The 19450-nt window shown below is 43.5% G+C and overlaps 2 protein-coding genes and 1 long non-coding RNA gene across 4 annotated transcripts; 2 read left to right on the top strand and 1 right to left on the bottom strand.

Moving 5' to 3' along the window:
* Positions 1–2900: 2900 nt before the first annotated feature.
* On the top strand, positions 2901–4580 carry LOC109750608 (MYB-like transcription factor TCL2). 2 transcript variants are annotated; one of them, XM_020309568.4, is made up of 4 exons: positions 2901–3076; positions 3152–3216; positions 3903–3990; positions 4289–4580. In XM_020309568.4, the coding sequence occupies exons 2-4, from the start codon at positions 3159–3161 to the stop codon at positions 4371–4373; spliced, it is 231 nt and encodes a 76-aa protein (XP_020165157.1). In that variant the 5' UTR covers positions 2901–3076; positions 3152–3158; the 3' UTR covers positions 4374–4580. The 2 variants fall into 2 exon arrangements, with proteins under 2 accessions (XP_020165157.1, XP_020165156.1); XM_020309567.4 differs by having other exon boundaries at positions 2979–3216.
* Positions 4581–4962: 382 nt separating this feature from the next.
* On the bottom strand, positions 4963–19394 carry LOC109750606 (uncharacterized). The gene is made up of 8 exons (XM_020309565.4): positions 19034–19394; positions 18855–18928; positions 9116–9196; positions 8954–9035; positions 8684–8781; positions 8512–8599; positions 5603–5957; positions 4963–5315 (listed from the first exon to the last, which is right to left on the bottom strand). The coding sequence occupies exons 1-8, from the start codon at positions 19301–19303 to the stop codon at positions 5065–5067; spliced, it is 1299 nt and encodes a 432-aa protein (XP_020165154.1). The 5' UTR covers positions 19304–19394; the 3' UTR covers positions 4963–5064.
* On the top strand, positions 10388–13025 carry LOC141042397 (uncharacterized). The gene is made up of 2 exons (XR_012204975.1): positions 10388–12175; positions 12292–13025. It is a non-coding gene; the product is annotated as an uncharacterized lncRNA (long non-coding RNA).
* Positions 19395–19450: the final 56 nt, after the last annotated feature.

Genomic DNA, 19450 nt, shown 5'->3' with positions numbered 1-19450 from the left:
TCATATGATAGGAATATCACAAGAATATGAAATTTGTAAAAGGCCTCCTTTAGTGTGTAGGAATTTCATATGATATGCACAGGAAAATCTTCTTTGGAGTCTTTGATTTGTAGGAATGGATTTTTATTTCTGTGTAGGATAGAAATCAACCCTCGCATTTCAAAGGAAAAAAATACATTAGCCTAGACTTAATGGATGCATTCTTATCCTATGCATCAAATAACATATATTTTCTGTATTAATTGAGATACATGTCATCGCACTTCCTAACCATTCCTATCCTATGAATTAAACGAGGCCGAAATGAGATGACATGTATAAAAAATTCCTAAAGATGTAAGAATAGATTCTCATTCCTATGTAGGATAGGAACCAATCTTTCACATTTTAAAGAAAAAAAACATTAGCCTGGACTCAGTGAAAATTCATATCCCATGAATAAATCAAAAGGAGGCCTTATTTTTAAAAATATGAAGAATGAAAATTCATTCCTACGAACCAAAAGACCCTAAAGAAAATTTTCTTATAGAAATCCCATTCTATAGAATTCATATGAAACTCCTGTCCAAACCAAGGGAGGCCTCTGAAATCGGATTTCTCTTGCGGTGGCCGTACAATACTACAGAAAAGTAACAGTGACAGACCAGCTTTATCTCGAGAAACATCTGGCTACAGAAACGTGGACCTTCAGCCTCAGGTCCCCGCCGGATCACGTGAAGTCCCGACCGAATCACGTGGTTGCCACGCGGGCCGGGCCGCCCCGGACAGCTACAGTTGAGCAGCGTACAAGACGGACGGACCATCCACCAACCACCGGACTCTCCCGTTCTAGCCGTGCCGTGCGTGGGAGTGGGATTGGGATTGGGATGAATGGATAGTCGAGTGTGCTCGCTGGCCACCACAAACTGCTTCGATTACGACGGGTTCCAATTCAAAATCGATCGATACTATGTCACACATCACCCGTACAATAATTCGGTCCCCAGCCCCAGCCCCAGCCATAGCAAGAAAGGTCAACACATCTGTTGCTCGTGAACCTGTGCTTCAAGTTGGATTAGCACAGCAAAAGAAAAAATGTTAATTTTCTGCATCGCCGAATTTTTGTTTCAAGTTTACCAGGATATGGCAAGGACAAGTAATACTCCTTCTGTAAATTAATATAAGACGTCTTTTATAGCCAGGTAAGAAAGACTACTTAACAAAACCGCTCCTTGTGAAACAATTTGTCTTTTATAGCCAGGTAAGAAAGACTACTTAACAAAACCGCTCCTTGTGAAACAATTTATTCATCCATGTGGACAAACTCAGGAGTAAATACAAGTGCCGTGACAAGGTGAGTTGCCAGCTGAAAGCCCCGTGCACAAGTGTGATGATGAGGCCTCCATAAATAAAGTACTTTCAGTCAACCATCATACTATACTCTCTCAATTCCACAATGTAGTGCGTCCCCGCTTCCCGAGATTCAAGTTTGCCCGTAAATTTAACTACCGAGACCGACTGTGGCGGGAGAAAACATTATACCACTGAATTCATATTTTTGATATGAATTCAGTGATACAATTCTTGCTCCCAGCGCAGTTGATCTTGTTGGTTAAATTTATGATGAAACTTAGATCTCAGAAAGTGCGGGCGCACTACATTATGAAATGAAGGGAGTATTCAATAGTGGTGCTTCTAGAATAGACCTCTTTCACATTGGTTGCAATTAAGAAACAATGGACAAGTCCTCTAGAAAAATGAACTGTGGAACATGATAACCCAAGGAGCTAAGCAATATATCAACATTTACTCCTACCATGCCACCACAACACTTTTTAATAGACTGGCAGGGTGAAATCAACAATGCTAACAGTATGATGATGAGACAACTGCCAGTCTATTACTCCCTCAGTCTCAAAATAAGTGTCTCAACTTTTCACTAACTTTAGTACCCCTCTCAATTCCTTTCAAAAAAAAAACTTTAGTACTCCCTCCGTTTTTATTTACTCTGCATATTAGAGTTGACTGAAGTCAAACTTCATAAAGTTTGGCCAAGTTTATAGAAAACAATACATATATTTACCATAACAAATCTATACGATGTGAAAGTACATTTAATAATAAATTAATGTTATTGATCTGTTATTGTATATGTCAATATTTTAGTTTATAAACTTTGTCAAAGTTTACAAAGCTTGACTTTGACTAAAGCTAATATGCAGACTAAATAAAAACGGAGGAAGTACAAAGTTGTACTAAGGTTAAGACACTTGTTTTGGGACAAAGGGAGTAAAAGACATGACATTGTCGCGTATCAACAAAATAGTGATTGATGGAAATGAGATCATCAATCAGGAGATTGCTTGATTGGGTGGAAGAACGACTTACAATAAGGTGGGCGCATGCACAGTGGTCATAAAGGATGCAGTATATCTATTGATGTTGAGTTTCAGCTTTTAAATGAAGAAAGCGAAGAAGCTCAATTCAATAAATTGATTTCTCAGCTTCAATCAACCATGCACTCTTGTAAAATCACTAGTGGTTGGGACCCGCTATTGCGGGCCTCTTGAGAGGAAGCTGTGCGTGTATTTCTCTCTCTTAAAAAAACCTCAACTTCATCTCAAAATTAAAAAGAAAACTTTCTCACAACACGTGAACATCACATCCATCTAAAAAAAAAGCCTAAAAAACACTCTTAAAATGAAAAAGAAACAAAAGTCTCACTTCCATCTTTTTAAAATAATCTAAAAAAAACTTTTCTCAAAAGAAAAAAAAAAGATCTCAATTTCAACTTCCAGAAAAAAACATTTTTTTCTCAATTTCATTTTTAAAAAAGAAATCAAAAAGTTTTTTGCCACGGCCAACCAGCATGCGCCCCTAATGGCCACTTGGCGCATGCTGGTTGGCCGCCATTCTCCTGTAGGTTAATGTGTTTGATGCTAGGGCCTTCTTTTTAGCAAATATCGTAGGGCCTTCTCTGGGAAGGCCAAAAGCTCGACAGCCACTGACCTAGTCAATAGTGACTGTACCAACTCCGTGTCTTTAAAACCAGAGGTTTTCTCATGTGTTGTCGTCGGCAGAACCTGGGAGAAATAAGGTGCAGCGTCTCATAGTGTAACCCCCCTCCACCGGCCGCCGCCGCTACACTCACCAGCTAACCTCACCATTTCAGGTAGCATATGAGCAGAGAAAGCTTGGGCAAGAACTCCAAGATCATGGGTGGCCGTGAAAGAAAAGGTCCGCCACCATCCTGTTTCGCTTGCTTGTTCCTTTCGATCTTCTTCACTCTCTCTTCTCCAAAATATAATCTCCCTCTGTTTCACTAGATCAGTACACATAGGAGGCACAAAATTGAAGTTCTCTTTGATGGAGTTGGACCATCTTAGCCCTATCTAATGTGAGCAAGTTAGCTTGATTCCATCGAACATTACTGAACTTTTGTGCCTTATCAGATGGATATAGGAACCGGAGGCGGTACCTTTTAATTACTGTCGTTTTGATAAAAATGAGAACTAAAGAAGGATGAAGAAACAGTGTATGTTTTCTTAATATGATTTCTAGTGAACTTTAACATACATACTCGACAGAAAAAAGCAAAACCAAAGGAAGGCTGTACCAGTTTCACAGTAGTTCAGCAAGGAAGCAATGCACATGTAACTACATAAATTATAAAGTAACTGTATAGGTAATAAACAGGATATTCTTTACTAGACAAGAGAGTTAACCTTGAAGCCAGTGGACGCCAGAGTACAGCTTTGGTCTCTTCCAGCATATGAGTAAACTCCTCCAAGGAACATTTTGAATTCCAGTGGTGAACACACAAATGTCATTTGTTAAATATTCATATATGGTTGATTACTAGAGTTTGTTTCTTAATTTATGACCACATTTTGAAGTTTCTAATATTTACGTAATATTGGCAGAAGTTAATAGCACCGCAAAGCATTTTGTTGATTTCACAGAAGCAGAGGAAGATCTTGTTTTCAGAATGCACAGGCTTGTCGGGAACAGGTTTCCTACTACCCTTATACTGATATATACCTACACATACTCCCTCCGTCCGAAAATACTTGTCATCAAAATGGATAAAAAGAGATGTATCTATAACTAAAATACATCTAGATACATCCCCTTTTATCCAGTTTGATGACAAGTATTTCCGGACGGAGGGAGTACATGTGAAATGTGTTTTGAGTGAATGAAGAAAATCATTTGACAGGCTCATGAAATCCATAGATCTATCAGTTCCAAGCAAGTAACATTATCTGTGATTCCCTAATTGTGCTTCTCGTGCGATGGGCTTGTGCAGGTGGGAACTTATAGCTGGAAGAATCCCCGGAAGAACAGCAGAAGAAGTAGAGATGTTCTGGGCAAAAAGGCACCAGGACCAATGAAAATGAAAACAGGATGCATGCAGTAAACTAGATTGACATATAGGATGCATTTTCATGTCCATCAAAAACCTGTGTTGATCTTACTCGTCCTATCTTCTCAGCCATGCTAAAAAGCAACTTGTTCTGTACCAAGCATGGATGTACATAAGAAAACCTCAAGAAAAAGGAGGAACATGTGCTCAATAAACAAAAATATGAATTCGCTTTGTTCCAGGATTATTCTAACATTTCGTACTAATTACATCACATGTTAAATGGCCACAGTGACTATAAAGTCGCAGATTGACCAAAAAAGTAGACACTGCATGATCACATAACCATATATTTGGTTGGGGAACTAATTCCAAATGTAAATCACATATCAATGCATCACAGAGAAGTTACAACATGCAAGAAACAATAGGAGATGTCCATCATATGGTAGGAAGATGTATATCTCTGTGCAAAACTAGAACATAGTTGACTGTTGTTACTGTATATCTGTAACTGCACTCGTAAGGAAGCTTGACATATCACAAAGTTTCCATGTAAGAAGTTATCCGCTATCAGATAATAATTCAAATGCTAAAAGAATAGCGCTCACAATGCATACAACAAAGAGACATGCGATTATCTTTTTAATACTTCACATCAGAAGTTGTTTAAGTTTAACTGGCATTGTTCAGAAAATAACATTCATAAACAGATATTCCTAGAGAACATCAAAAAAGTAGTCCAAACCTTGTCCAATTTCCCAGATTGAAAGCCCTGCCCCCCAATCTTGCGCTTCATCCAAACGTACAGAAAGAGACAACAGCGTCGGATAAAATACAGCATGCCTCACACCTTTATCCGAATATATAAAAAAATGCTCTGAACTTTTGTCATCCCATTGCAAAGATGGCTTGTACTTCTCAAGTAAATGAATGAAATCTCTTCCAGTAATAGAACCACCACCACCACCTGTGTATGTAGATTAATAAGACACAATAATCCCAAATTCATGCCAAACATAAGCTATAAGCAAGAAACATAATACACCGTGCAACTAATTTTTTTTTTCATCTGCTACCAATGGTAAACAATGTTCCTACTGGATTTTGAGTGTAATGTCATAATATGGGTCAATCAGTGACATTTCAAGCAAACAGGGTACCAACACAACATGGGTGACCTCTCTGTTTCACATGGCCATGTAAAAAGACGCTTTGTCATTTCAATGGCAAGGGTGTGAAAATGAGTATAAGTACCTTTAGAAAGTAGAAAATCATTCCCATAGAAATTAATCCCAAGGAATATCATGTGAGAATGAACTTGAGAAGCAGAACCCTTGGCTGGAAGAAGTGTTGTCAAAGAATATTGTATCCACTTCAGAGGTGCACTGGGGCCAGGGTTTTGTGGTCCAGAGAAGTCATATGTCATAAGAGAAAAACCACCTACTGAATCAGCCAACTGCAGGAGATCTTCTGGTCCAAAGTCTTGATTGTTGGGCCCTTCCATCCGTGGAGCTGGGATAACATAAATTAGTTCCAAATGGTTCCTGGTACTTGATTTTGAACTGATAGAATGCAAAGCCTCGCCCAGCTGCTTAACAAACTGAAGTGCCTGTGGCATGCAACAAAAATATTAAATGAATTAAAAAAACGCCCCCAAGAATGCTACTCCCTCTGATCTCAAACTGATGTTGCTTTAGAATTCGTGCAGTCAAACTTTGACAGCTAGTATATACCAAATGATCGAGGTTTATGATATGGTAATGGTATTTTTTCTAGAGTAAAACGATAACGGTACTAGGAGATTGCTCAGGAAAAGCATATTCATATCATCATTCTTCCTTATTTTCAACTAAAATATAAATAAAAAAAGTAATGTTCGGTTTGGCTATGCTATGCCTCAGCAATCTGGAAAACCAGGGTGCCGATGTAGGTTAAGTTCTTCCTTGGGTTAGCTACCAAGTCTGACAAAATCCTCACTTGGATAAGCTCATCAGGCAGCATCCCCATGACAAACATGATCTTTATGGGTTGATGGTCCTATATGATCGCCACAGCACCAACAGTTTTACGAAAGGGAGTAGTTTTCATAACGCCTTCATTGCTTGGTCAATCTGGAAGCAGCGGAATCACTTCGTCTTCAGCAGCAACCAGCCAAATGTGCAGCTGCTTGTTAGCATTATGGAGGAGCAGGCGCATGGATGGGCTGGCAGGTGTGCGTGGCCTTTGGTTGTCCTGCCTACAGGTGCTAATTAGCCATGCACCTCTCGATTTAATAATCCTAACCAGGATGGAAACTTTGTCAAATTTCTTTACTATCAATGCAACGACGCACAACTTTTTTGAGTATTAAAAAAAAACTTTGGAGACCGCAGATACCCAAAACATATAAATAAGGACAGAGGTAGTTGCTGTAGAGATAATTTAGGAATGATCATATTAAGCAGCTACTCTCACCAGGTCACCACAGTATCCCCCTTGTAGCATTTTTGTTCTTTTGCTGCAATTGTACTGTTGGTTGTAGAGTAATCGAAGGCTTGCTCTGATCTATACCAGCTGCATTCTATTCCCCTGTGTCAGCACCACAACGTTGATGCAGACAAAGGCCATTCTGGGCAAGAGGAAGCTAATGGAAAGCAAGAGCGAGTGTTCAAACCGTGTTGGGCTGTGTCGTTGTATGGGCTGAGGCTTGGTTGAGTTTGGGTGTCGTGGAGTGTAAGCGAGGTATATAACTCGCAGTGGCGTGAACGGCTAGTTCAGCTATCGAAATGAAATCAGTCTGAATTTTTCCGTGTCTCACTGTTCTTCCCCTTCCCCAAGCTATCTTCTCCCAGTCTGCAATTCTCTCTCTGTATCGGTGATTCGTGATCCTTACGTGATTGCGCTTTATTACAGTTGGTATCAGATGTCAATTCGTTCCCGAGCGCCTCCGCAGTGGCGCAATCCCTCAATCATAGGCATATAATCCTGAGGAAGATGGCTGATCGCTTGCAGCTTGATCTGGCGTAAATCCGGATTCAGGTCGGTTGATTTGAGGGAGGCACAATCGCTCCAACGAAGGAGAGCATGCAGAGTCGGCTCATGCTGGGAGCCATGGAATCCTTCGAATCCGGGGTCCTCAAGCAGCTGGAGGCGCTGACTGCAGTCAGCGAGAAGATGGACAAAATTGATGGGATCGCGCGCTTGGATGGGTTGGATTTGAAGTTCGCTGAGCAAGTAGATCGTCTGGATGTGGTACAAGGTAACATGAATCTCGCCCTGAAGTCCACCGGCGAACTGCGGCAAGAGCAAGTCATGGCGGCACAGGAGTTCAAGTCCAAGCAGTCGCCGCATGCGTCATAATTGGCAGAGGAGGGCATACTTGGGTCGCCGCCGCCGCAGCAGCACTACTGCACACCACCACCACCATTGTGACCGATAGGGTGCACCGGAAGTGCGATAGAGATATCAGGTGGAAATAAGTTCAAGCGAGTTTAACAATGTGGCACCATTGGCGTTCAGTTTTCTTTTTTTTGGGGGGGGGGGGGGGATCCATGTTAATGTAATTTTTCCAAATAAAACAGAAAAATATGAAATACGCTTCCTGCTGCACGAATTTGCAGAACAGATGTAACGTACGTTGCTCTATGGGGAAAGAATTAGATGAGAGTCTCACGATGCTCGAAAGGGCACATGTATAGTGAGCTAGCTCGATCTGAGATCTCGAGCAGGACCTACGACAACCACGTTAAGCTGGCGAGGCAACTAATAAAAGGCACACAACAAAGTTAGTACTCCCTCATTCACTAAATGCATGCCATTCTAGCATCAAACATTGGAACTATGGCACGGAAAACAGTGACGGGTTGTGAGATAAAAACAAGAGATTCAATTGTACAATGCTCAAAAACAATTTCTAGAAAGAAAAACCAGGCGTTTTTCTATCTTCAGTTTATACAAGTGTTAAATCAACAAGGACCTATGTAATATAATCGTAGAAGTGGCTCAAGATTACTTTGTTCAACTAGTTTACTTCGTAAAGTAATTCAACAATAATAAAAGAATGCAAACCACATACATGACAAGACTCCCTGAATGCATGGATTGCATACTAACCTAGATGGTGATGCAAAATTCTTTGTTAGAACCATAGTAGAGATTATTAAGGTATGCTGGTAATGAATTACCAGTTGGCGCAGCTCTGGATCATCTAGCACACCATAAGCAGCCCATCTTGACCAGGATTCCAGCACAACACCATCATACCCCTTATCCCTATTAACTGACAGTCAGACGTCAAACTGACAATCATAAGTATACCTGCATCTGGAAATGCAATAAATAAAGGTTTTCTTTTACCTGCATTCGCTCACTATTAGTTCAATGGTTTTGTCCCTTGACTTCTTTTTCAGAAGTACAACACCAGGGAATGCCTCTAAGACAACTCTTGGCACTACCTAAAGAACAAGCATACGAACCAAAAACAAATTATACTAGGTAGACAACATAAAATTCTGTTAGTTTATCTTTATACTTATATGCACTTATGAACATCTTGGAGAGAACAGATGCTTGGCCAACATAATACGTATGGAACTCCCTATTTAGCAAGACAGACAGATAATTTACCAAAGAACCGCTATTTTGAAGTTCGGAGACCCATCCAGCATCATAATTGTGCTGTCCTTCCAAAGATAGCTTATTCCTATCACTGGACAGAGAACATGTTAGACAAACAACTTGATGAAACAAGATACTTGGAAAATGCATCCAGGGACGGAAACCACATACCTCTTCAAGTCATACCACACTGGTGATACATGAGTAAGCTTCATGCTGAACAACTTTGCCATATCATAGCCTTTAGAATTCCTGCAGGGAAGTTCATTGCACAACAAGTGTATGTGGATTTTTTTTGACAGATTAAGATTTACAAACAACAACAACAACAACAACAACAACAACAAAGCCTTTAGTCCCAAACAAGTTGGGGTAGGCTAGAGGTGAAACCCATAAGATCTCGCGACCAACTCATGGTTCTGGCACATGGATAGCAAGTTTCCACGCACCCCTGTCCATAGCTAGTTCTTTGGTGATACTCCAATCCTTCAGATCTCTCGTTACGGACTCCTCCCATGTCAAATTCAGTCTACCCCAACCTCTCTTGACATTATCCGCATGCTTTAGCCGTCCGCTATGCACTGGAGCTTCTGGAGGCCTGCGCTGAATATGCAGAAACCATCTCAGACGATGTTGGACAAGCTTCTCTTCAATTGCTGCTACCCCAACTCTATCTCGTATATCATCATTCCAGACTCGATCCTTCCTCGTGTGGCCACACATCCATCTCAACAAGCGCATCTCCGCCACGCCTAACTGTTGAACATGTCGCCTTTTCGTCGGCCAACACTCAGCGCCATACAACATTGCGGGTCAAACCGCCGTCCTGTAGAACTTGCCTTTTAGCTTTTGTGGCACTCTCTTGTCACAGAGAATGCCAGAAGCTTGGCGCCACTTCATCCATCCGGCTTTGATGCGATGGTTCACATCTTCATCAATACCCCCATCCTTCTGCAGCATTGACCCCAAATATCGAAAGGTATCCTTCTGAGGCACCACCTGCCCGTCAAGGCTAACCTCCTCCTCCTCGCGCCTAGTAGTACTGAAACCGCACCTCATGTACTCGATTTTTAGTTCTACTAAACCTAAAACCTTTCGATTCCAAGGTTTCTCTCCATAACTCTAACTTCCTATTGACCCCCGTCCGACTATCGTCAACAAGCACCACATCATCCGCAAAGAGCATACACCATGGGATATCTCCTTGTATATCCCTTGTGACCTCATCCATCACCAAGGCAAAAAGATAAGGGCTCAAAGCTGACCCCTGATGCAGTCCTATCTTAATCGGGAAGTCATCAGTGTCGACATCACTTGTTCGAACACTTGTCACAACATTATCGTACATGTCCTTGATGAGGGTAATGTACTTTGCTGGGACCGACAGATTAAGATTTACAACAATAAAAAAGTATTGCTAATTGCCAATTATACATCCTAGTTGTTTCTTTTATGTATGTAGATCTAGGTCTATAGTCCTGATAAAAGGATAAGTTTGAACATCTTACATTCCACACATTAGATAAGAAACCTAGCCTCGGCTCTATTGCGTTTTAAGATCTGATATTAACCCTCAATTACCTCCCTTTTCACACTAAGAATTAACTATATGCTAATTAGGTTTCTTCTGATCTGAAGCAAGTTTGCTGTTTCTTTAAACAAAGAACATTCGCTTTGGTTCCAAAAAAAAACGGACTGTTTTTTGTACTGCAACTCCTAGCATTGTGTGGGCCTTGGGCAAGTTAATAGTAAACAGATATGATAGCAGAAAGTATAAATCCACACATGCTAACTCTATTGGATCGAAATTCCTACTGCTCACATGGACCAGTTTGAACTCCATGCAGAATATCTAAAGCCATGGTTATACCATTATGTCAGGGTATAACACTCTCTTCCAAGGGGGGGCGCTGTGTAAGGTTCTTGGAGGTTGAACTGGCACTCCTGGGCACCCCTGCGGGTGAAGTTCTTCGTTTGGCTTGCTTGCCAAGACCACTGTTGGACGGCCGGAAGGCTTGTGAGCCGGGGCTTGCAGCACCACCCGCGTTGTCTATTCTGTGACCAGGCTGTGGAGTCCATGACTCACATACTCACAGTTTTTCCCTTCTCACGGACCTTGTGCCACAAGGTCCTATCCGTATCAGATCAAACCCCCACTGACGCGAGGACTTCGTTTACTGCTGGCAGCGGACCTGCGCAAGGGCACCTCCTCAGTGATTATGCAACGCAGCCTAGCATCACCACTTTGCTCGACACGATCAAGTTTGAGTCTCGATCGTGGGCGAAGGCGAGGGCGGCGGGCCTGGCCACACTTCTCCCAGCAGTGTCTTCTTAGCCGTTTTGCGTTTTTGTTCTTTGAGGTGTTGCCCCGTCACTGTACTTGTAAGTTTTAACGAACAATTCTCTCTTTCTATCAATTCATCAAGAAGCAAGCTTTTGCGTTTTCTCCCAAAAAAAGGTTATACCATTGTGAATTTGTACTCAATAAATTTCACTCTATCAACCAAGGGTGGATCTTCATGAGGACCAAGTTGGGCCATGGCCTTCCCATTGTAATTGCTTTTTTAAGACACCAACTAGCCAGTAAGCAGGAAAAAAATGCTGATTATTGTCGGTATTGCTACAGTATTCTGGACCATTCGGAAATACGAAATGAAGCATGTTTTGACAACAAGTGGCTAGGAACAGAATTCCGAGCAGCAACCAGGTTCTCAAAAGACACAGGCCAGGGGATGGGACGTGCGTGTCGTGCAGATAAGACGAGAATTGTGACCACAATCTCTTTCGGTGTATTGTGGCCAAATTCATTTGGAGTGTTATGCGGGATGCCACGGGGTGTTCTAGGAGCCCAGCGGGCTCTGCAGCAATTGCTTGGTCCCTTCCTAATACTCGTAATAAGGCACTAATGGAAGGTCTAACCTTTAAGCATCCAGCTGACTCATTGTCCATTTACAGCTATGGAGAGTTGGAGACCGTTGGGAGACAAGAGGACCGATGGCAGCATTATCGGCTCATCAGCAACCTCCTCGCAAGAAGTCAAGTGCTACGTGCTGCCTCAAGACGGCACACTACTGGCTAGAGGAGTCATCCGTGCTTCTCCCCGCTAGGGCGATGCCTACTGTGTGGTGATGCGGAGGAGCGGCTTGGACAGGGGGCGGCCACGCCAACGGCGTGCCTTCTGCAGCGCGACGGCGGGAGCTTTACGGGCATCTGAGGGCCCGGCTGGGCCTGGTATGCTCCTGCTATTGCGTCTGGTCGGTTACCGTCGTTGACGGTGGAGGTTGGGCCCTCCCGCGTGCCGACAGTGCTGCTGCCCCTAGTCCCAACTCCTCTTCTTCGTTGTGCAGGCCCCACTTCGCGGTGCCGTGGTGAGACGGCGTGGGAAGCTTCAAGACCGTGTTGGCGCAGGGTGGTGGACGGTATGGTGGCGAGCTCCGGAGCGCCCGAGGTGAAGGTTGGGATCGGGAGAAATCCCTGTAGGCCTGGCCGACACCGACGCGGTGGCGCCTGAGGGTGCCGCCGAACCTTCCTGGAGGGAGTCGGGGGCTACCCTTCCTTTCTCCTCGTCCCATACCGGGGGAAACCCTTGGCAGCAGCGTCGTCATCGTCGCGTCCCTTCTTGGAGGTGTTGATTGGTACCGGCGCTTTTGAGTCTAGGAGCTTGGTGGGAGATCTTCGGTGGGCGCAGCAGCGGGCGCGAGGCTTCTTCATTTTTGTTTATCCGCCGTTGTCGGCATTTGTTCCTTGTGTATTTTCTCTTATGTTTCTTTTGGGCGTGACTGTGCTGCTTCCGCCCCAGCTATCGTTGGTTGTATCGATGTTGGTTGCTTGTTGTTAACTGTAAGGGCCTCGGTTTAAGGCCAGGCATATGCCTCCGTTCTGAAAAAAAACTCCTGCTGCTTAAGATCCTTGTCGCTGTGCACTCCAACAAGGGAAGATCAGCTACACTTCTTTTTGCTTTTGCCCTGAACATAGTCTCCACATTGAGCCTCATGTGGTTCTGTACTATGGCTTGAAGCAACATTTGGCATCTTACCTTTCTAGAGCTTTTCTTCCTTTCTTCGGTTTTCGTTTGGCTGTAAGGAACTTGGTTGGTCTCTGGTAATGGGAATCAGAGGGGGGAGATCAGCTACACTCCTCTTCTTCAAAAAACATGCGTTCTAGCCGACTTGTCTTACTCAATTTGCTTGGCGGTAGGAGTGAAATCACAGAGAAGTACAGCCACAATGATGTTCCTATGAGATTTAAGAACTGAAATAATTGCAGACCCGATGTGCAATGGTTATCTTCATTGTTTTTTCTGCCGACCAATCACACAGTAGTTTATATATTGCTCTCAAAGATTTAGTATATTTTGTTACACAATGTGGACAAAATCGTCTAAATTGATCCAAATGCTATAAACTCTATGTAACTTGGTATTGTTGAGTCCTCTGGATCGGTTAGGGTTAAGGATTCACAGTAGTCTTTACCTTTTCCTTGGATTGATGAGCCCGATGGGTTGGCCATGGTGAATGGCGGCGGTGGTGATGGCAGATCGTGGGAGAAGTGGTGGCGGCGCTTCCCATCAGCACCGCACTAACCCTAGATCGGTAGGGGATGTAGGTGGGGTGTACGGCATCGCGACGAACCTCATAATGCGAGCCGCCGTCCCCCACCTCTTTATATAGTGCAGGTGACAGGGGCCCGTCACCCATAATGGGCTGAGCGCCCCCGATCAGGGCGCGGATCTAAGGGCCCGGTGGGCCGTTGGACCCACACGGTGGAGATCATCCTAACATTCTCCCCCTTGATCTCAACTTTTACTTTTGACCTTTATACTTTGAAATAACTCTTTTCAAAGTACTTGTTCCATCACAGATTTGCATGTAGAGCATGTCTCATCATCACGGTTCATTCCCGATAGAATCAACACCTACAACACACTCCTCTGTTTTGAAATAGATTCTTTAACCTTGGGCCCTTTTATTGTCCGGAAATCTTAGACTATACCATAAAACCCATGTCGACTGTGTGTTCTCCGAACACACTGGGCGGCAAGCCTTTAATAAGCAGATCTGCAAACACTTGTCTGTTGCTTTTGTGCTTCAAGCATTTCTACATGATTCCGGACTTTCTCCTTTACAACGCATAACTCTGTGTCAGTGTGTTTGGCATCAACACTTGACTCGTTGTCATAGGAGCGAAAAACTTAAAATGGTTATCGCTGTTGTCAACCATTATCAATTCCGGGTACTTGTTTCTTTAACCTTTTTGCCTGTCCCTCAGCCTCATATCATGTTGTACATTATCTTTACATCATATTAATGATAATTGATTCATTCTTTAGAGTTTTTTCACACAAAAACTCCAAGTGTGAAAGTCAGCGACAATTGTGGATTTCGCTGTATATTTCACGAGTCCTGTCTTTGTACTCACAATCTTTTGAGAGCACTTATTTCTTTCAGCATGAGGCCGATATCCTTGACTCCATTCCAGTGATCTATATCTGGACTGGACATTACCAAAGCAACCCAGTTACGTGAACTGTGTCACGGTAATGTTATACTTTTGCATTCATTAAGCTTCCAACAGCTGAAGCATATGGTACCATATTCATTTGGTCTATTTCGTATTGACTTTTGGAACACTAAAGTTCCCAAAATCATTACCCTTTACTATAAGAACAGGCGTAGGTTTTCTCGCATGCATACTTTAGAAACTTTCCTTAGCATGCCCATGCGACACACCTAATACCCCTTTTATTCTTTTCTCGGTGAATCTCGATCCTTATAACGAGAGACATTCTTTTAAACTTTGAGGACAAGAACTTCTTTTCCTCCTGTAGTCGAATTAACGTCACTACTAACAAGCAGAATGTTATCCGCATGTACAAGATATAGGAAATGAAATTCCCATTCTATAACTTTATACAAACACAATTGTCCTCTCATTTTCTTTAACCCAAAACAACATTTGATTGCTTTAGTCCATAAAAGACTACTTCAGGCAGTATCCCCTGTGTTCTTTACTTTCATCTGATGTAACTCAGATCATGATGTGCTACCAACACTCATTGTAATCTATTCAGTGTAAAATGCGCAAAAAACCTTTCGATTTTAGTTGTGTTTTACACCTTTACATATTTCCTTTGGAGTCACATTGTCCTTGTAGATTCTTTACAGCCTACTGTTTTGGCTCCATTGGAAATTACTCATGAGTCCCGAACATCGTCAGAATTCACCAATTGCATTTCATCTCACATAGTCTCTTATCATTTAGATAAGCAGACACTTCTCAAAACTCGATTGAGCGCTTTAAATGAGGTGGGATCAACCTCCATTTGAATTTCACTAACATAGACTTTATAGTAATCAGAAGTATCTGATTTTCTCATTCCTTGAGACCATCTGTGTCTCAGGTACTGGCACTTCTTTCATATGGGGCTGTTGTTGCTCTGTCATTGCCAAGAGGCAAATTAATTGTAGTCTTTCACTTCCAAGAGGCAATAGGTTTTACAGGGACCTCCTGTTTAATCATTCCTCCTTTATAGAGCTAACAACGGATGTTGTATAGGTCATACAACATGCTCCCCCAGATACAATCTATTTGAGTCTTAGGTATCTTCATACCATGCTCCCCCAGATTACTCCATCTTCACTAAGAATGACGTATCTTTAAACTTTATTATTTGGGTTTACTCTGTTAAAATTTTCTTCTTTATGGCATTTTAAACACTGTATTAGTATTCCTTAGTCTGCTTTTGGAACTGTAAAAGATCCAGGAATACATCTATTTCTTTTCTTTAGGGGTATTATTATGATCGTCGTACTCCCCCAGATGATCACATTCTTCATTAATGGATATCTCATATTTCTTTCTCCCCCTCGAAATGTGGCAAGAACTTTTCTGCCACAATTTCGAAAAACCATTCACAACTCTTGTGAATTGAGGAAACTTTGAGTATCTACTTCATGTATCTGATTACTTCATATGTAATGAAGTTATCTGTTAACGGTATGGGAGTACTTTTTCCTTATTCCTCATTCCATTTCAGAAACTCAAAATAGTTCTTTATCATTAGTACTTTTGCAAGTCACACTTGCATATCATTCTTATCTTTAGGTTCGTCTGTAACTTTTACTCTCTGTGGATTTATTGAGTGCTTAATGACCGTTGCACATAAGGTGTACGGTCGATACTAGGAAAGCATAATAGCTACTCCATACTTTTCTCCCAGAGTGGGACACATTAAACGCACATGAGTCATCATATCTTTCTCCTGTCACACAGGATAAGTCTTAGCCAAAATTTCTCCTGACGTATAGGATTTTTGACATAATACTATGTCAACTTTACCCAGTTACGCAGGTGTTTTCCCAGACCTTTCCCGCCATGCGGTTTCTTATCATAATCATCTTTTCCCGCTATGCGGGTAATTCCCTGTAAGGGACATAAATGCCAGAATTGGCTCTTTTGACTGCATATTCAGTCATCAAATTCAGAAATAAATCCAAATGCTCTTTGACACACGTGCTTGATCCGACGTTGGTCAAATTAAACACACATGTTGCTTGTTTCATTTCAAATCATGTTGATTGAAAAATCTTCTTCATAGAGAGTACATGAAAGACATTCGTCAACCAAGACTCTCAATGATCTTTCTCTTTTCTTTTGAAGCCATCCTTTAGAGAGCACATACTCCCTCACGTTATGACCTTTCTTGGTCATCTTTCGGGTCACAAGTACCCAGCCATTCGCTTTCGTGAATGAAAGCATGGAAAACTTTTAGTCTGAGAAAACTTAGCCAATAATCAACAATAATGAGCACAAAAAAAAACCCATGTTGGTCTGGTTAAAAAAAGATGCACATTAAACTTTGAAAAACTTCCTTTTATGTTCTAAATCACCGTTGGGCAGAATTAGAATAAAACATCATCCTTCTACATTAATTCCATATCACCGTTGGGCGGAAATGGAAATAATGCATATAACTCGTAAATAATGTGATAATAAAATTTCTATTAAGCGACTTTGCTAAGAAAATAATCATCATTATCAACTTTATTGCAGCGGAAAACTTTTAATATACATTTCTCAATCTTTATCAAATGCTCTGAAAATTGGTCACTTTGATACAAAAATTATCAGAGATTTGAACTTTTAACTATAAGACTCATTGAATTATAATATTGTCATCATCAACGTTGGTCAGAAAATAACAATACCATAATTAAACTTTAATCAAATATCTTTCTACTGTCATAGCAGAAGCTATCTTAATCTGATTTCACCCACAAGTGAAAAAAACTTCTCTCAAAAGACTGCTCATCCAATTAAATTTTCCCGTTGGTTCCAATTTAATTGGAGGATAATACTTTTTCTTTCTTTGTAAAAGAGTACTGTTAATTATTTACGCAGCGGAAAAAACATGAATAAAAAATTCATGAACTTTTTACTGTTAAAAGAAACTTTTCTTTGACTAAATAAAAATTCATAAACTTTATTATTTTCTTTATAAATTCATGAACATATCGTTTTCTGAAAATTTTCTATTTCATTTTCAGAAACTTTTTCTGTTTACTCTTCTATTTTTCTAAACAAAATTTTGTTGGAAAAAATCGCATAGAAAAAACTATTTGAAATTTGCCCAAAACTTGGACAGAAAACAAAACTGCAGCGCAGCCCAGCCTCGGGCCAGCGCGCGCGGCTGCGGTCTCGGCCCAGCCCGCGGCGCACGCGCCTGCTGCGGCTGGCCATGGCCCAGCTTGCCACTGCCAGCCTCTCAGCTCTTTCGGCCCAAAAAGCCCGGCATAAGCTAGGGTTTCAATCTCGGCCATTCAAGTTGATCCGACGGCTACACGCGCATTTCGCTGGAAGAAAACAGGGGTCGATCCCCCCCGACCGAACCAGTTCCTCCCCTCGCGCGCCGCTCGCCTTCGTCTCTCCCTCGTCGAGGGTTTCGGGCCTCGCCGGCCGCCGGCGACGGCGCCGCGCGAGCACCCTTTCTCTTCTTTTCCCCTTCCCTTTCTCCGTCTCGCTCGCGACCACGACCTCTGTCCAGGTCGCCGGGCCACCGCGCCGCTCCCAGTCGTCGGCCACGGCCACCGCGCTGCGAGCCTTTCTTTCCCTCTTCTTTTCTATCTCTACCTTCCGCCAATACTTAGCAGAGAGAGAGTGAGAAGCTCGACGGCCTTCTCTGCCCCGTTGTGCTCGACGACGGCAGAGCGGTCGACGGTGGCGCCGTTGCCATTCCTTTCGCCGGTCGCGCGTTCCCTTACGGTGAGCGCGCCGCCGTCGAAATGTTTGGCCGCGGTGCCCTTTGCCCCTCTCGGGGTGGTTCTTCGTCCGGCGCCTCGGCTTGCCGATGCGCGCCCGGATCGAGAGGAACAGGCGCGGCCATATGTGGCGGCGCTCTTTGCCGGCGAGCACTGGGCCCTCTCCGGTGATGTCTTTGCCCTGTCACTTTAGGGTTCTAAGGGAGGGGATGATTCTTTTGATTTGCACCGAAATCCTCAACCGAAACATGTCTGATACCATTGTTGAGTCCTCTGGATCGGTTAGGGTTAAGGATTCACAGTAGTCTTTACCTTTTCCTTGGATTGATGAGCCCGATGGGTTGGCCATGGTGAATGGCGGCGGTGGTGATGGCAGATCGTGGGAGAAGTGGTGGCGGCGCTTCCCATCAGCACCGCACTAACCCTAGATCGGTAGGGGATGTAGGTGGGGTGTACGGCATCGCGACGAACCTCATAATGCGAGCCGCCGTCCCCCACCTCTTTATATAGTGCAGGTGACAGGGACCCGTCACCCATAATGGGCTGAGCGCCCCCGATCAGGGCGCGGATCTAAGGGCCCGGTGGGCCGTTAGGCCCACACGGTGGAGATCATCCTAACAGGTATAGCAGTTGATTTAGCAGAAGCGACGCACCAGGGGGTCACGTAGGCCAGGACGGGGTTGGGGAAGTGGCGGCGCGACCGGTTCTCCGAAACCCTAGCGTGCTCCTGCAGACGGTACCGAGCGGCCCGACAGAAGAAAGAAAAGACATGGCGTCAGTGGCGATGAACTCTCAGCTGGAACGACTGGACCGACCTCGAGGAGGCCCTTACGGCAAGGATCTCGCCGGCGGAGACTTGGCGCTTGACTAGGCCGCGATCATAGACGGAGAGTGGGGTCTTCCCCGGCGTTTGGGGGTAAGGAGGGGATCGGGAAAGGAGGCCGGTGAAGTGAAGCACTGTGAGGACGAGGAGAAGCAGGGGAGGGACGATGAAGGCGAGGCGGAGGCGGGGGCTCGAGGGTGAAGCTCGTGGCCCGCTTGGGCGGGAGGGAGACGGCGAGGGGTCGCGATGACTCCGGCGATCCCGCCTCCGGGGTGGCATTTCTCCGGCGGTGGCGGGGACAGGACAGAGCGATGCAGCGACGAGGTGGACTTTTTTTTCTCTGTCACATCACAATGTGGTTTAGAAGTGGGTTTCTCTGGCGACGTGTTGTGCGCCGTCGGATAATTACCTGGAGATTTGCAGCTC

The sequence above is a fragment of the Aegilops tauschii genome, chromosome 3 (genome assembly GCF_002575655.3).
Source record: "Aegilops tauschii subsp. strangulata cultivar AL8/78 chromosome 3, Aet v6.0, whole genome shotgun sequence".
Taxonomy (NCBI): Eukaryota; Viridiplantae; Streptophyta; class Magnoliopsida; order Poales; family Poaceae; genus Aegilops; species Aegilops tauschii.
Note: the sequence above shows the minus strand (reverse complement) of the source record. Positions and strands in the feature narration are given on the sequence as shown.

Excerpts from the sequence above, each read along its gene's own strand:
- LOC109750608 (XM_020309568.4), top strand. The coding sequence starts at position 3,159 with ATGAGCAGAGAAAGCTTGGGCAAGAACTCCAAGATCATGGGTGGCCGT. Across the intron at positions 3,217-3,902 it reads GGGTGGCCGTGAAAGAAAAG|AAGTTAATAGCACCGCAAAG; the intron begins GTCCGCCACCAT and ends TAATATTGGCAG. Across the intron at positions 3,991-4,288 it reads CACAGGCTTGTCGGGAACAG|GTGGGAACTTATAGCTGGAA; the intron begins GTTTCCTACTAC and ends GGGCTTGTGCAG.
- LOC109750606 (XM_020309565.4), bottom strand. The coding sequence starts at position 19,303 with ATGCCACCCCGGAGGCGGGATCGCCGGAGTCATCGCGACCCCTCGCCG. Across the intron at positions 8,782-8,953 it reads TTCAAAATAGCGGTTCTTTG|GTAGTGCCAAGAGTTGTCTT; the intron begins GTAAATTATCTG and ends CTTGTTCTTTAG. Across the intron at positions 8,600-8,683 it reads CTAATAGTGAGCGAATGCAG|GGATAAGGGGTATGATGGTG; the intron begins GTAAAAGAAAAC and ends GTCAGTTAATAG.